Raw genomic sequence first — 16,269 nt, 5'->3', positions numbered from 1 at the left:
AGAGGGGCAATTTGCTGCTCTCCCTTTCCGGGCCAACCCGACACCCATCAAGTGGGTCCTTGCGAAGAGGCTTTCAGAAGAGGACCCCAAGGTCTCCCAGGCCCGCCCCGCCCCAATCACGCTCCGCTCAGCCCCCTCAACTTTTGGCCTCCGGGAAGTTCGCAACGTTCTCACGCTTGGCAGGAAGCTCCTGCCAAGGCTTCCGGAAAATCCTTTAAAAAACAGCGCGTGCGCCGGGCGGGGCTTGGTGAGCTCTCACCCCTATCTCCAAGTTCCGGGTGTTGTCGCGAGGGCTGGTCTACCCGGAACTTCCGGTTCCGGTCAGGCTCCGCGGTCTGGGCCTGATGATGCGGCCCCGGCTTCTGTGGGGCGCTGCGCGGTGCCTCTGGCCCCGCAGGGCAGTTGGCCCAGCCCGCCGGCCCCTGAGCTCCGGTAGCCCGCCGCTGGAGGAGCTGTTCGCCCGGGGCGGGCCCTTGCGGACCTTCCTCGAGCGCCAGGCGGGGTCTGAAGCCCATTTGAAGGTCAGGAGGCCGGAGTTGGCGGCAGTGATCAAACTGCTGAACCAGAAGGAGCAGGAGCTGCGGGAGACCGAGCCCTTGCTGCACGGTAAGAGCCGGGCCCGGGGGAGCGGCGTCAAAGCACATTCTTGACTCTTCGTTTGCCTTTTCCACTACCCACACTACCCGGGTTTGAAACTCTTACTCACTTGCAGCCGTTTTTATTTTGGATCAGAGGTAAGGACATCATTGCGTGCTCTCTGATCCCATCCTCTCCTGTGGGCTCAGTTGTGCTCCTTTGCCACGGTGCTCTGCCCCCTTTTACATGCTTATTAGTTGTGTATTCGGGCAAGAGATCATTAGCTCAGCAAGGATAAATAAGGCACTGTCCCTGTGATGGGTTCCACAGCGGTGTTTCTCAAAGTGTGGTGTGGAGACCCATCTGCAGTAGTATCACGGGCAGTGCTTGTTAATAGCAGACTTAGGGCTCAGAATCTCAGACCTAGACGTGCTTTTTTCTTTTTTTATTTTTAGACAGAGTTTCGCTCTGTCGCCCAGACTGGAGTGCAGTGGCGCGATCTCGGCTCACTGCAAGCTCCGCCTCCCAGGTTCACACCATTCTCCTGCCTCAGCCTCCGGAGTAGCTGGGACTACAGGCGCCCCAATTTTTTGTATTTTTAGTAGAGACGGGGTTTCACCGTGTTAGCCAGTCTGGTCTCGATCTCCTGACTTCGTGATCCGCCCTCCTCGGCCTCCCAAAGTGCTGGGATTACAGGTGTGAGCTACCGTGCCCGGCCTAGATGTGCATTTAACAAGTTTCCCAAGTGATTCTGGAAAGGGGCTTAAGTGTCTGCATTACTATAAGCTCCCAGGCCTGCCAAGCTGCTGGTCCAGGCACCACTTTGGGTAGAAAGCTTCCACAGAGATTCGCAGTCTAGTGAGGGACATAATTAATTACCTGTAATATAGCTGATAAGAAAGCATAGATATAAATGTATGAATAAAGACCTAGGAGAGCAAGCACTTGTTAAACACTGGGGAGGTGTAAAGGCCCACCCATATAGGATATAATAATAGTTTAACTTGTATTGATCCCTTACTGTACTCCAGGGTTTATTTAGTCAGACACCACTAATTACTAAAAAAAATTACGGAAATAGCTTTTAGGTGCTTACAGTCTAGTAAGGGAGATGTGTAAGAAGTAAAAATATTAAGTGACTTTTATAGTTATAAAGATTAGTGTTTAACATCTGCAATAAACCCCAGAGCGTTATCAAAAACAAAGGCTGGCATTTAAGTGTATCTCGAAGGGTAAGCAGGAGGTTGTCTGTCAGATGGTGCAAGAGATTAAAGGCAGAGAGGTGACCAGCCTAGGTAAAGGTACTAAATTGGGAAACTCAATATGACCTAAGTATAGAATAGGTAGGAGATGATAATGTCATAGAAACATGAAGCCAGAAAGACAGTTAAGAACCTTGCAAAACAAAAAATTTGGATTTATTTTTTATAGACCATGGAAAGCTGCATATGTTTTTAAGCAGAGAAGTCACGTCTTTGTAAAGAAAAGTTAATGGTGGCATGTGTTGAGGATGAATTGGAGTATTCTCCAGAAACCTTGGTGACTGACAGGCCAGGGAGGAGGCAGTTGAAACAATCCAAAGAAGAAATGGTGATAGGAATAGGTCTGACTCACAAAACATTCTGAGGAACCAATTAGGATTTAGTGGCTTATGTCCTAAGAAGGATGAAGGAGAGAGAGTTAATTCTAAGAAAAGTCTTAGGTTTCTGGCTTCAGCACATGAGTGGTACTGTTAATTAAGACGAAAGTATAAAAGTTGGACCAAATTTTTTAAAAAAATGAGTTTTGCAGTGAATGCCATATTAAGTTAAAAATACCTGTGAAAAGGAATTCCAATAAAGATATCTGTACTAGTCTAGGAGAAAAAATTACTGACAAAGGAGAAAAATTGAGCCCAAATAATCATAAGAGAGCTCTTGAGATATACAATACATGGTAAACTAAACCTTAGAAGTAGATGAGAACACTCAGGGAAAATTCATTAAGATAGAAACAAGTCTAAAAAGGCCAGAAATACATAGTATTTGAGGAGCAGGCAGAGAAGAAAGCTATAAAAGGTTGAGAAAAAAACAGCCAGAGCTTTGTGACCTTGAAGTAGATAAATAAATGAAGCTGTAGAAGCCAATTAAAGAAAATTTCAAGAAGTAAGAGATCCTTGGCCAGGCGTGGTGGCTCAAGCCTCTAATCCCAGCACTTTGAGAGGCCCAGGAGGGTGGATCACTTGAGCCCAGGAGTTCGAGACCAGCCTGGGCAACATGGCAAAACCCTGTCTCTACAAACAATGCAGAATTAGCTGGGCATGCTGGTGCGTGCTTGTGGTCCCAGCTACTTGAGAGGCTGAGGTGGGAGAATTGCTTGAACCCGGGAGGTGGAGGTTGCAGTGAGCCAAGATGGTGCCACTGCACTCCAGCCTGAGTGACAGCGCAAGACCCTGCCTCAAAAAAAAAAAAAAAATTCCTCAGTACCTGACATAGAAAGGTAAAACTCAACCTTTTCAGCTCACACTGAAGTAACTCTTTCGATTTGGCAATTTTGTTATTGGTAATTTGAATAAAAATAGTCTTGATATGATTATAGAATCCAGTGTAACAGCTTGAGAAGTAAATTAGAGTTAACAGGAGAAAAGTAATAAAAATGGCATTTTATCTCCAGAAATCTAGGTGGGAAAAGAGGGGTGACAATAAGCAGCTACTCAAAGGGTTGAAAAGAATGGGATCCATTTAGAATAGGAAACCATAAACATCTTTGTAGGGAAAGGGGAAGGCGGGCACGTGGTAGGTGTCCAGTAAACATATGTTGATTTATAATATTCAAGAGAAATTAAAGAAGTAGTGTATTACCATTGGCTCTGAGTAACTCCTCATTCTAAACCCTTTAGAGCTGCACTATCCAATATAGTAGCCAGTTGCCACACAGCTGTTGAGCATCTATTTGTGGCTAGTCTGAATTGAGGTGTGTAAGTGTAAAATACATATAGATTTCAAACACTTGGTATAGAAAGTAATATTTTTATGTTAATTACATGTTGAAATAATATTTGGAGCATATTGGGTTAAATAAAATACAGTTTTTAAATTACTTCTAGACTCTAGTTCCAATCTCCTTATCTTTGCAGAACTGAAAGGCACCTTAGAGATCATCCAGCTCAGAACTTTCATTTCATTCTTGTCATAACTGAGAGAAGTTGAGCCTATTGCCCTAACAGTACCTTAGCGATTAAACTAGGGCTAGAATTCATTTTTGCTTTTCCTAACTCAACACATTTTCTATTCTACCAGATTTCTTCCATACCATATGAGTGCCAAAATAATTTTCAGCAGTGCTTCCTGTACTTACTTATTTCAGTTTTGCTGTTGTTATTCTCTCCTTGAGTTAATCTTTCTTTCCTTTTTCTGCCCATTCCAAAATCAACAGATTCCTTCAAGGTGCAACTGTTTTAATATTTGATCACATAGTGTATTAGTCTGTTTTCACACTGCTGATAAAGACATACCCAAGACGGGGTAATTTTTAAGAAAAAAAAGTTTAATAGACTCACAGTTCCACGTGGCTGGGGAGGTCTCACAATCATGGTGGAAGGCAGAAGGCACTTCTTACATGGCAGCAGACAAGAGAACTTGTGCAGGGGACTCTTCTTTATAAAACCATCAGATCTTGTAAGACTTATTCACTATCACGAGAACAGCACGGGAAATACCTGCCCCCATGATTCAGTTACCTCCCACAACAGGTGGGAATTGTGGGAGCTACAAATCAAAATGAGATTTGGGTGGGGACACAGCCAAACCATATCCCATAGTGGTTTAGGTTATTTTTTGTTTTTCTCTTTTAGAAAAATATAAAGAAACTAAAATTATCTATAATGCTCTCTTGAGGGCAGGTCTTACATATGTATTATCCCAGTTCCCAGCACGGTTGGTTCTTAATAGAGAAGCATACAAACTGATACTTTGTAAGGGTTTGAACTTTCCATAGAGAGAATAATTTGTTAATAGCCAGAAATTTTCCCTTTCCTCCTCCTTTATATAGGCTGCATATCATCTATAGGGTAGAGGAATGAGAAAGTATGTTTTATAAGATAAAAATGAAAATTTAAAGATGAAACAACAATAAGGGTAAAGCCAGAGAGAGAGGAGTACTTCATATAAACATTCTGTGTACATTAGGCAGAGTCTAATAAATGTTTTTGGGTGGTTACTAAAATAGTAATGAAACATTTGCTTATAAGAGAATAAATAACTTTCTACTTTTTAATTGAATTTTAGTTTTACTGGTGTAAACTTCTGTATCCCTTCTGTCCATCTTATTAGCTAAATGCACTCATTGGTTTATTGTATAGTCTAAGTTGGAAGTCTAAAAGCATATTTATTAAAGTGCATATTTCATGGAGATGAAATTATGGAAGAGTTTAGCTTTTTTATATTTTTATAGAAATTTTTACTTGTACTTTCTTTTGTCAGAAAAAAAAACTTTATACTTACATGCTTATGAAAACTAATGTATAAAATGGTGAAATTGATTGAAAGGACATTTATTGAATGGCATTTATTGAAAGGACAAGATAGACATTTTATTTTTCTCTTCAGCTATAATAACCATAAAACTATTTCCTAGAAGTCTGCTGGCAGTTCAACACTAATTAAGGAAAACCTTAACTTCTGCCCTTTTTTTCCTAGATGAGAATGAAGATTTAAGGAAACTTGCAGAGAATGAAATAACTCTGTGTCAAAAAGAAATAACTCAGCTGAAGCATCAGGTATGGTATTTCTGCAAAGAATAAAGCATTTGTGCTATTCTTAGGCATTAACGTTTATTAAAGGTTTATAAAAACAAAGAAGTGACTAGCTTGTTACTGTTTAGAATAAATTGGGTTTTTAAAATTTATTTTCTAGATTTATTGAGATATAAATTGACCCCAAAATTGCATATATTTAAGGTATATGATGTGATGTTTTGATATATGCATACATTTTGAAATGATTATGACTATCAATAAACTGGCTTTTAAAGAACAAACTTCACGTGGTCCTGTTTTCATCATACTAAAAATACTGTACAGCTGTCACAGAAAGGTAACTGTCACAGTGATAGTATTTTCTGGAAAGGCAGCAAAATAGTGACGTATCTTCCCTCTGTTTTTTTTTTTAAAGAAGGTTGGAGGTAGACATGGGTCAGAAGAGGTTATATGAAAGGACTTCAAAAGTTTTTGGAAAACTGGAATTAAAAGATATATATAAACTTTAATGTATTGACATAAGTGCCACCATCAAGTTCAAGACACTTTTGTAAGCAAAAAGGTGATATACCAGCATTTAATGCATCCCTAAAGAACTGAGGGTCCTGGGAATTTAACCATGTCAATGTAGTCTTTTTTATATTATTAACTAAAGAACAATGGGTACCCTTTACACATTTTTTAAGATTAGGAAACAAAAAAAGGAGAAGCCAAATAAGGACTGTAACATGAATGCCTATGGATTTCCCATTGAAACTCTCAAAATTGCCTCTGTTGGATGAGAGGAATGAGCAGGAGCACTGGTGTAGGAGAGGACTCTGGTGAAGCTGTCCCTGGTATTTTGCTAAAACTCTGGCTGACTTTCTCAAAACCCTCCTAGTAAGCAGATACTGTTGGCCATCCAGAATGTCAATAAGCAAGATGCCTTGAGCATCCCCAAAACGACTATTGCCATGACCTTTGCCCCTAGCCAGTCTGCTTTTGCTTTGACTGGACCCCTTCCACATCTTGGTGGCCATTGTTTTGATTGTGCTTTGTCTCCAGGATCATACTGGTAAAGCCATGTTTCACTTGCAGTTACAATTCAAAGAAATGCTTCAGGATCTTGATCCAATTTGTTTAAAATTTCTATTGAAAGCTCTGCTCTTGCCTCCAGCTGATCTGCATGCAAAGGTTCTGGCACCCATCCAGAGGAAAGTTTGCTCACCTTTAATTTTTTTGTCCGAATTTTATAAGCTGAACCAGTTGAGATGTCTTTGGTGTGGCTATTGTTTCTGCTGTTAACCATCAGTCCTCTTCAATTAGGGCACAAATAAGATTAATTTTTTTCCTCACAAACTGATGTAGATGGTCTGCCACTGTGGACTTCTTCTTCAACATCATCTTGTCTCTACGTAAAACGAGTTCTCCATTTGTAAACTGCTGATTTTTTCAGGGCATTGTCCTCATAAACTTTTCATAAAGCATCAATGATTTCACCATTCTTCCACCCAAGCTTCACCAGCAATTTAATGTTTCTTCTTGCTTCAGTTTTAGCAGAACTGATACGCCCTTTTTAGTGCCTTAAACTAGAACCTGTAACTTGTTATAACAAGTAGCACGAGTTTATTTTGTTACAAAATAACTTTGAAATACAACTTCTTGAAGTCCCCTGGTACAGTGACAGTAGACCGTGAGCCTCAGGGCCAGGAATATTTATTTTGCATCTCTTACACTATTTAGAATGTCAGACCTAGAGTAAGCCCTGAGGATTTTAAGAATTGGATTACACTGCTTTGGTTATACATCCAGGAGAATTACAGAACATATAGAGTTAATGAAGAATAATTATATGAAATTAGAGCCACTCTTTGCTAATTCTGTAAAGCAGAGACTAAAGGTTGACAGCAGTTACCTCTGGGGATAAGTGAAAGAATGTGTTAGGTAAGGAAGGACCCAGGAAAGGGGGTACTTATTTTTGAGAATCTGCCTCCCCTTTAGCCAAATGTGAAAATTACTAAAAATTAATGTTCCTATAACCTATGTTAGAAGGCGAGAATTGCACTCTAAGGTGAAAAGTGTAGTGTAGCTCGCGTTTTACCAATTTTCTAAATTAAATTTTGTGTGAATAAGAAGGATATGTGTATTAAAGGTTTCTGTACAGTGTGTAGTAATCAACAAACAAGTAAAATCCATTTGTTCAAAATTTGAATGATAATGTTGTATTGGCATCGGCTAGAGAGATGGAAAAGTAGTAACTAGCATGGCTTCTGACCAGTGTCTAGTGTGATAGCAGTGTACTCAGGTATATTCAGGTTCAATTCTAGCTCTTCCACTTACTTTCGAGTTGGGTAATGTTGAGCCACTAGATTATTCAACCCCTGTAAAGTTAGTTTCACATCTTAAGGTAGAACTGTTAATAATACTTACCCCAGATTGTTTTAAGAATTAAAGTATGTACAGTGCTTAGAATGCCTGCCATATATTAAAGAACCAATAAAATGTTGGTAGCTTTTCTTATTAATTAACTTAATCTAAGAAGTCTTTGTTCTAGATCCCCTTGATTAGAAACATACTATTGTAATGGAGAGAAGACTGATCTAGGCACAAAGGTTTGTGTTCTTGTGCCTGCTTGGTCAGTAACTAACACTTTGCCCTTAAACAAGTCATTTAATCTCTGTTAACCTCTGTTTCCTTTACAAGTAAAATTAAAGAATTGGACCAGATAATCTCTAAGGGCCTTTTTAGTTTCAAAATTACAAGTTTATCTTCCATAATAAGAAATCTTAAAATAATACAAATGCAGTTTTGAGTGCTTTGGGTTTTCTGCCATACTAGGCCTTAAATTTCAACAGGATGGAGCTAGAATCTTCTTTTGCTTTCTACAACAGTGTAATTTCCTAATCACAGCAAGTACTTAGTTCTTATTAACAGAAGAGAGAACTGATACAAAGCATACAAGAACTCCAACAGACAATAAAACAAGCCTGAAGTTTTAGCTGAATCTTACAGCATTTTTATAATATAGTTGTAACAATACTTTATGGAAGTTACACATTATACAGTTCTAATTGGCAAGATGGTTGAACAGTACTCAGCAATATTAAATTATTTGCTTGGAGAAACTTAAGTTAAATATTTAAAATTCCTGAATCTAATCATTTAGCTTTTTATTTTTTGGTAAATTTTAAATCTTAATTATAGGAGGGGTGATATTTTTATATTTACAGATTATCTTACTTTTGGTTCCCTCAGAAGAAACAGATGAAAATGATTTGATCCTGGAAGTAACTGCAGGAGTTGGAGGTCAGGAGGCAATGTTGTTTACTTCAGAGATATTTGATATGTATCAACAATATGCCGCATTTAAAAGATGGCATTTTGAAACCCTGGAATATTTTCCAAGTGAAATAGGTCAGTAAACTATTCATTTTGTTTCGGGTAAAGTGTTTAGGAAAAGAGTTGGAAAGACCATGACTAGGCTTTAGAACTTATCTGTAAGGATGCTTATGTAGTTTTATGCTCATCCTTTACCTAATAAATTTGAAGGCAAATACAATAATTTTGAAATGACCTATAAAATCTCATGGAGAGTCTTTCAATAATACTAACCATTGAATTGCTAACAGTCTTTAAAAGTAGTCTTAGATATGTTACTGATGTCAATTGATTAGCCTCATACATGTTTTGTTTAGTACTTGTAAGCAGTAAAGATAAATATTAAAACACTAAATATTTTAATGTTTTACAGTCTCCATGTTTATCTCCTTTTATAACTTTAAAAATATACCTCAAGATTTTTAGTCTCCATGTTTATCTCCTTTTATGAGTTTAAAAATATAGCTCAAGATAGTAGATGTGATGATCAATTATTTATAAATGGCAGGAATAACAAAAATAATTCTATTTCCCTGTATTTTCAAGGTGGCCTTAGACATGCGTCTGCCAGCATTGGGGGTTCAGAAGCCTATAGGCACATGAAATTTGAAGGAGGTGTGCACAGAGTACAAAGAGTGCCAAAGACAGAAAAGCAAGGCCGCATCCATACTAGCACCATGACTGTAGCGATATTACCCCAGCCTACTGAGGTAAGGCATAAGCCCTTCTCCTTGGAATCCTGGGCCTAGCACAGTGCCTTGCCCCCAGAGTAACATTTAGAGTTTACTGAATTGAGTATCTATTTGGTCTTCGAAGCTTGTGTATTTTGAGTTGTATATTATCTCAGTCTAAAACATGTTATAATGTTAAAAATCAAGGATTTGTAAATGATACAATGTTGCATTGTCTATTAGTATTTTCCTAATAAGTAGTTACTGTGAGATCATCTCTGTGGGTGAAAATAATAACCTATTTGGTTGCCTTTATAATGACTTCTGCCTTGTGTGACTGGTTTATGGGGTATTAACAGTAACAATCCTATTTAACAAAGGTAATTAACAGAATTGCTGCTTCATAACCCTGTTACATTAAAATTAAAGTATATTGTTACACTGTTCATAATGAGTATACTGTTTCTCACAAAGCAAATTCTCAGTCTATATTTTTAAGATAACTTAGTGTAGGAGTTCTGTTTTGCCTCATTTCCCTTCTGCTAAAAAGTGATAGGAGATATCTGACTTGTGTTTCAGAATGAAGTGTGAATGCTTTGAGAAGGAACTCTCAGTGGTTCCTATGCTAATTTTGGGAAAAAGTGCTATTGACTCTGTAATAGGTTTCATGGAGTTGCTTTCTTTAGGTCTTCATAGTTTCTTTAGATCTAATTTTTGTGTGAAGCGTGGATGAGAAACTAAACAGTTAAGGGAGAGAGTGAAGTAGAATAAATGGCAGGAGCCACACCTAGCAACCTAGTCACTTATGTTTAAGCATCTTGGGGTGGAAATTTTCAGGAAAAGATGAGACACTGAGGTCCATGTATCATCTTAATTCTTCTAGCAACCATAAGAGGGAGTCACACAGGGAAACATAGAGGTGGAAGGCCCAGGGAATGGTAGGATTCTTACCGCCAGCATTGCAGACATGTCACAGAATGGTTCTTAGTTGTTCATGAAACAGTGCTTTTGATGGTGGCTCCCAGGACAAAGCATTACCTTGACCTCAGATCCCAGTGTGTTGAGGAATTGAGACCCATGATTTCTTGGTCACTCCCATTTCCATTTGGTTCATCTTTGCCTCCAAATATGTTTGAAATAAAACGAAACAGACCCTTCCCACAGTTCTGAAGCTACCATTGTGTGTGTCTGTGTGTTTGTGTGTGTGTGTGTGTGTGTGTGTGGTTTTTTTTCCTGCTGCTAGGCTCTTTAAATTCAGAAAAATTTGAAAAAACCTTACCTTAGCTCACGCATTCAGTTCTAAAAGTAGGCAGAATTGTATCAAGTTCTACTGTTTCTTTGGTAAGAAATGGGTAAAGAGAAGCCAGGTTTTTGAGAACTAGAAAGGATTTGTTTTTCAAAACTGTACAATCCTGTACTATTTCGATTCCTTACTCTTCCAAAAAGCAAAACAGTTTTAAATTGGTATCCTTCTAGCTACTTTCTAGTCTTAAAATTAAACCTCCCAAATATATGAATTCTGTACATGTTGTGTATTTATAAATGGGTCGCTCTTGCCTTTATAAAGTCGGTACATATAACCTTTTAAAATACCAGTTTTTCTTCTGTATAGATTAATCTCGTGATTAATCCGAAAGATTTGAGAATTGACACTAAGCGAGCCAGTGGAGCTGGGGGGCAGCATGTAAATACCACAGACAGTGCTGTCCGGATAGTTCATCTTCCAACAGGTGTGTACTTATTCCTTCAAGATATGACACCAAAGAAATCAATTTTGGAATAATTTGACTAATTTTCCACTGAAATAGATCCTCGGTTACCAGAGAAATGTATACTACTAAGGATTGTTATTAAATACTTGATTTACTTAGAATCCTTACCTGATACTCTGGGCGATAATTGCAAGGCCAGGAAGAGGGAGGGATCCAAACTCAGGGAATGTCTGTATTAATGATTTATAGAAGGTGTGGATGGTCCTTCCAGGTGGAGTTCTGAGGTTTATACTTAAAAAGAAAATTCTCACAATGAAGTTATTATCATGGGTTCTTTATCAGAAAATGCTCTAAATCATTGGTTCTGAGCATTTTTGCAGGGGAGGGGAACATGGCTTCCTTTGAAAAAATGATATGAAAGCATTGTATAGTTTTGTATATAACTGCAGGGGCATCTTTCCATTAACTTCATTCACATACCTCCAGGGGATCTGATTCTAGATAGTTAGGCAAAGGGACTACATCCAAATCTTTAAGTCTCCAGTACACTGTAGGTTGAACTAAACGTCTTTCACAAGTATTACCACAGTGATTCACATGTGATAAAGCATATAGATAGCAAATCTCAGTTATCTAGAAGGGAAACAAGAATCTCTTACTATGACTGATTTCAAAGGGGCATAATCCCTATTAACTAATAGTGGTTGAGGCCAGTACTGGATTGTTATGATTTTGTTCTTTTAATTATGGGAGTATCCTTATGTTAAACTGGATGATGTCTTAGGTAATACAGAATACAAAACAGAAATTGGGGGAAAAAAATGGATAGCCTAAAAAAATTAAGTGATTTTCTCTAGTAATAGGATTTCTCATTTATCTTCGTTTCTATAAGTAGTTGTTACTTTTAAAACATGGTGGCTAGCTGAGGGGAAACAATCTGTATTAAATGATTTATGCTTATTGTTTAGTATGTATGCCTTCAGTATAGAAATACTTTGTGCTAGGCCGGGCGCAGTGGCTCACGCCTGTAATCCCAGCACTTTGGGAGGCTGAGGCAGGCGGATCACGAGGTCAGGAGATCGAGACCATCCTGGCTAACATGGTGAAACCCCCCTGTCTCTACTAAAAATACAAAAAATAAATTAGCCAGGCGTGGTGGCAGGCGCCTGTAGTCCCAGCTACTGGGGAGACTGAGGCAGGAGAATCGCTTGAACCCGGGCGGCGGAGCTTGCAGTGAGCCGAGATGTCACCACTGCACTCCAGCCTGGGTGACAGAGTGAGACTCCATCTCAAACAAAAAAAAAAAGAAATACTTTGTGCTATTTGTGCTATTGCTCAAACTTAAATTTTCAGTTTTCTGATAAACTCTGCAAAAGTGAAGTCTATAGTCTCTCCCTTTTTTATTAGAGTCCTGTTTTTTCCCCTTCATAAAGGAAGAAGAAAAAGGATGAGGAGGAAAAGGAGTATTCCTTGATAATAAGTAAAGAAGATTTTTCTATTAAAACTTTTTAATTCTCGTAATACTATTCAGGTGTTGTTTCTGAATGTCAACAAGAGAGATCTCAACTGAAAAATAGAGAGCTGGCTATGAAAAAGTTACGTGCAAAACTGTACAGCATGCATCTAGAAAAAGAAGCAAATAAAACACAGAATGCTAGAAAAATTCAGGTAAAAAATGAATTTTAAAAATGCTTTTAAAGGATCGAAATATTTTTATATAACTCAGCTTTTTTAAAAATAACTCGGTTTTTACATATCATATTTGTTTTAACCTGTGTTGAAAACAATTCAGGTAGTCTGAGGGCTATCCTTGTTTGATAGTAATCTTACACCTCTGCCCTGTTTTCTATATTCAAAGGTATTTTTCTCAGACTTTTAATCAGTTACTAAAAATAAAGATATATACTGAGTCCTCATTCATTTTTAATCCTTTGAAATTGTAATATGCAAGGAAGTTTGAAATCTAACTCAACTTGGCTTTCTTCCTGTTTGGTGTTTAATTTTTGTTGTCGTTGTTTGTTATTGAGATAGAGTTTCGCTCTTGTCACCCAGGCTGGAGTGCAGTGGCGCGATCTTGGCTCACTGCAACCTCTGCTTCCTGGGTTCAAGCGATTCTCCTGCCTCAGCCTCCTGAGTAGCTGGGATTATAGGTGCCCGCCACCACACTCGGCTAATTTTTTGTATTTTTACTAGAGACGGGGTTTCGCCATGTTGGGCAGGCTGGTCTTGAACTCCTGACCTCAGGTGATCTACCCATTTCAGCCTCCCAAAGTGCTGAGATTACAGGCATGAGCCACCGCACCCTGCCGGTATTTAATTTTATAACTACAGAGCCTTTTAAGAACTCCTCAATATGGGAAACTCACCACCTTGTTATCACGGAAGATGACTGCATTAATTCACAGAGATAATACGTATTCAGCGACTATAGGAATAGCAACTATGTGCCAGGCTCTATAGCCATCATCACTGTGTAGTAGACACTGTATTTTGCAGATGGGGAAACTAGTTGCCCGAGGTCATAGAACATTGAAGTGGCTGAGGCAGGATTCAGATATTAATCTGATTTTAGAGCACATGTTCTTTTTTCTATATCATGTTCCCATGTCATTTGGGGATTCTAAGTGTTTAAAACCTGATTCTCGCATTTTGATTCATGTTATAAATCAAGAACTTAAGTCTTCAGATTTTGTAGGTTTAAATTGCCCTGAATCTAACTGCATCTCATCTTTTTTTCTATATACAGATTGGAAGTAAAGGAAGATCAGAGAAAATAAGAACATATAATTTTCCACAGAACCGGGTCACAGATCACAGAATAAGCAAGACACTGCATGATCTTGAAACTTTAATGCAGGGAGATTATCTACTGGATGAACTTGTACAGTCATTGAAGGAATACGCCGATTATGAATCTTTAGTAGAAATTATTTCCCAAAAAGTTTAAGTTGATTTGTTATTTGTAGACTTTCGTAGCTTAGAAAAATTCTACAGCACATCCACATAGGGTGAAAATACCCTTATTCTCTTCAAAAACATGAGTTAACACAGTTGGAGATAATATGTGTATTTTGAAGTCATAGATAATTTACACAGATCTCTCTCAATGCATTAGCAAAAATCATACAATATACAGATGGTCCTCGATTTACATTGTGGTTAATTCCCAGTAAACCCATCATAAGTTAAAAAAGCATATAACATTAGCGACACAGCAGGCTCCTACTTAATGACAGCTTGACGTAACAATTTTCCAACTTTACCGTGATATGAAAGAGGCATGATTCGAAAGTCCTAAGGAGCTCCTCAGCTTGAAATGGGGCTGCATCCCTGTAAACCCATCATAAAGTCAAAAAATCCTAAAACCATCATAAGTTGGTGACCACCTGTAATCATGACGTAGTGGTAAATCTTGGACACTTCCTTATAATAAGTAGACAAAGGAAAATCATCCTTTGTCCTGTTCTATGTAAGTATTTAATGAATGATCAAAAATTCAGTTTAAATATTACGAAAAACTTTAAACAAGTAGTAGAAATGTGACAGTAAATACTGTATCCTGATAATCTAGTCAGGAGACAGAAACCATACCATTAACTTGAACAGGGATAATTTTAATATAAAAAACTGTTAACTGATAATGATATTAGCTTTTAAGAGAGATGAAAGAGAGCTACAATGTTCTAGGACTGAGAGTACCAAAGAATACCCTTGAAAGGGGCTCCCCTTACCCATGGTGAAGTCAGGCCTAATGGAGAGAGAGTGGCTATAGCCTACTCAGTGATGGGGAAATTCCCTGTCTTGCCTTGGGCCAGAGCTGGTGTACAGCTGGTGGATCGGGTCTTAGAAGCAAAGAACTTCACACCCTCTACTGGTAAGCCAGAAGCCTCTTGCTAGGGTGTGAGCAAAACTTGGACAGGAACTCTCAGTAGATGTTTGTGTTTGTCAAGATTCTCCAGACAAACTCCCTTAAAAGGATTGGCTTGTGTGATGATTATTAAGTCTAACAAGTCCAAAAGCTGGAGTGTGAGGCAGGCGGCTGGAGACCCAGGAAAGCTGATGGTGCAGGTCCAGTCCAAAGGTATCTGTTGGAGGATTCTCTTGTTCTTGGAAGAGGACAGTCGTTTTTTCTCTTCAGACCTTCACCTGACTGGATCAAGCCCACTAACATTGAGGAGGGCAGTCTGCATTACTCAAAGTTCACTGATTTAAATGTCAATCTCATGTAAAAACACCCTCACAGAAACACCTAGCATAATGTTTGAGCTTACAATTGGAAACTCAGAGCAGAAGTTAAATCTCTTAAAAAAATAAAGTATGACCCAGTAGCTAGGCACCCTGTGGCCTAGCCAAGTTGACACATAAAATTAACTGTCACAGTATCATCTTAGAAGCAAGAGAAGCCCCTTTATTCTGCAGTGCCCCTCTACCAACACCTACTGACAAAGAACATGGTGCTATCTGGCATGGGAGAAATGTTCAGTTTGCTGTGGCTTGAATATGTCCCCTCAAATTCAGGTGTTGCCAGTGTGACAGCATCAAGAGGTGGGCCCTTTAAGAGATCACTAGGCCATGAGGGATTCTCTCAGGACTGGGATGAAGGCCCTTAATAAAAGAGGCTTCAGGGAGCATCCTGCTAGCTTGCCTTCTGTATGTGAGAACACAGCAGGAAAGCCCTAGTCAACAAGTGCCAGCTCCTTGATCTTAACTTCCCATCCTCCAGAACTGTGAGAAATACATTTCTGTTCTTTACAAATTACCCAGTCTCCTGTATTCTGTTAAAGCAGCACAAAATGAAGATAACACACCTGAACACCTGAACATTCTTCACAAGGTAGTAAATGTACTGCTTTATTCTGGTCTCAGTATTGTGTGCTTACTAAGGAAATGAGAAAGGGTGGATGAAGGCATAGGATAAACAAGTTACTGCTAGACCTCTCACAATGCCATTAATGGTAAGACTATTTTTGTCATTCTTGTCTCTTCGGAAGCTAACACCATGTTGTAATAGGCACTAAATAGATGTCTAAAAACATACCTTAAGTGTTTGTCTAGAAATCTGGTGTATTGCTCAGAAAGAACCAAAATTCAACTTAATTTCAAAGGGCCTGAAGCCCTAGTTAATCAAAATTCATTAGTTTTTAATGGTACTACCACTCTCAAATTTAAAATGGCATCTTAAGTTCCCCTTCCTCGCGTTGGATTTATTGCTAAAACC

General features: G+C 38.6%; 1 protein-coding gene across 3 annotated transcripts; it reads left to right on the top strand.

Moving 5' to 3' along the window:
* Positions 1-322: 322 nt before the first annotated feature.
* On the top strand, positions 323-15,810 carry LOC105489047 (mitochondrial translation release factor 1 like). Of its 3 annotated transcripts, none has more exons than XM_011753663.3 (7): positions 323-606; positions 5,253-5,332; positions 8,546-8,704; positions 9,215-9,378; positions 10,952-11,069; positions 12,583-12,719; positions 13,798-15,810. In XM_011753663.3, the coding sequence occupies exons 3-7, from the start codon at positions 8,608-8,610 to the stop codon at positions 13,996-13,998; spliced, it is 717 nt and encodes a 238-aa protein (XP_011751965.2). In that variant the 5' UTR covers positions 323-606; positions 5,253-5,332; positions 8,546-8,607; the 3' UTR covers positions 13,999-15,810. The 3 variants fall into 3 exon arrangements, with proteins under 3 accessions (XP_011751965.2, XP_011751963.2, XP_011751964.2); XM_011753661.3 differs by having other exon boundaries at positions 8,521-8,704; XM_011753662.3 differs by lacking the exon at positions 12,583-12,719 and having other exon boundaries at positions 8,521-8,704.
* Positions 15,811-16,269: the final 459 nt, after the last annotated feature.

Source organism: Macaca nemestrina, chromosome 5 (assembly GCF_043159975.1).
Source record: "Macaca nemestrina isolate mMacNem1 chromosome 5, mMacNem.hap1, whole genome shotgun sequence".
Taxonomy (NCBI): Eukaryota; Metazoa; Chordata; class Mammalia; order Primates; family Cercopithecidae; genus Macaca; species Macaca nemestrina.
This window is presented reverse-complemented; position numbering and strand designations above follow the sequence as displayed.

Coding starts and splice junctions, on each gene's coding strand:
- LOC105489047 (XM_011753661.3), top strand. CDS start 345: ATGATGCGGCCCCGGCTTCTGTGGGGCGCTGCGCGGTGCCTCTGGCCC. Junction 5,333..8,520: donor TAACTCAGCTGAAGCATCAG/GTATGGTATTTC, acceptor TTATATTTACAG/ATTATCTTACTTTTGGTTCC. Junction 9,379..10,951: donor TATTACCCCAGCCTACTGAG/GTAAGGCATAAG, acceptor TCTTCTGTATAG/ATTAATCTCGTGATTAATCC.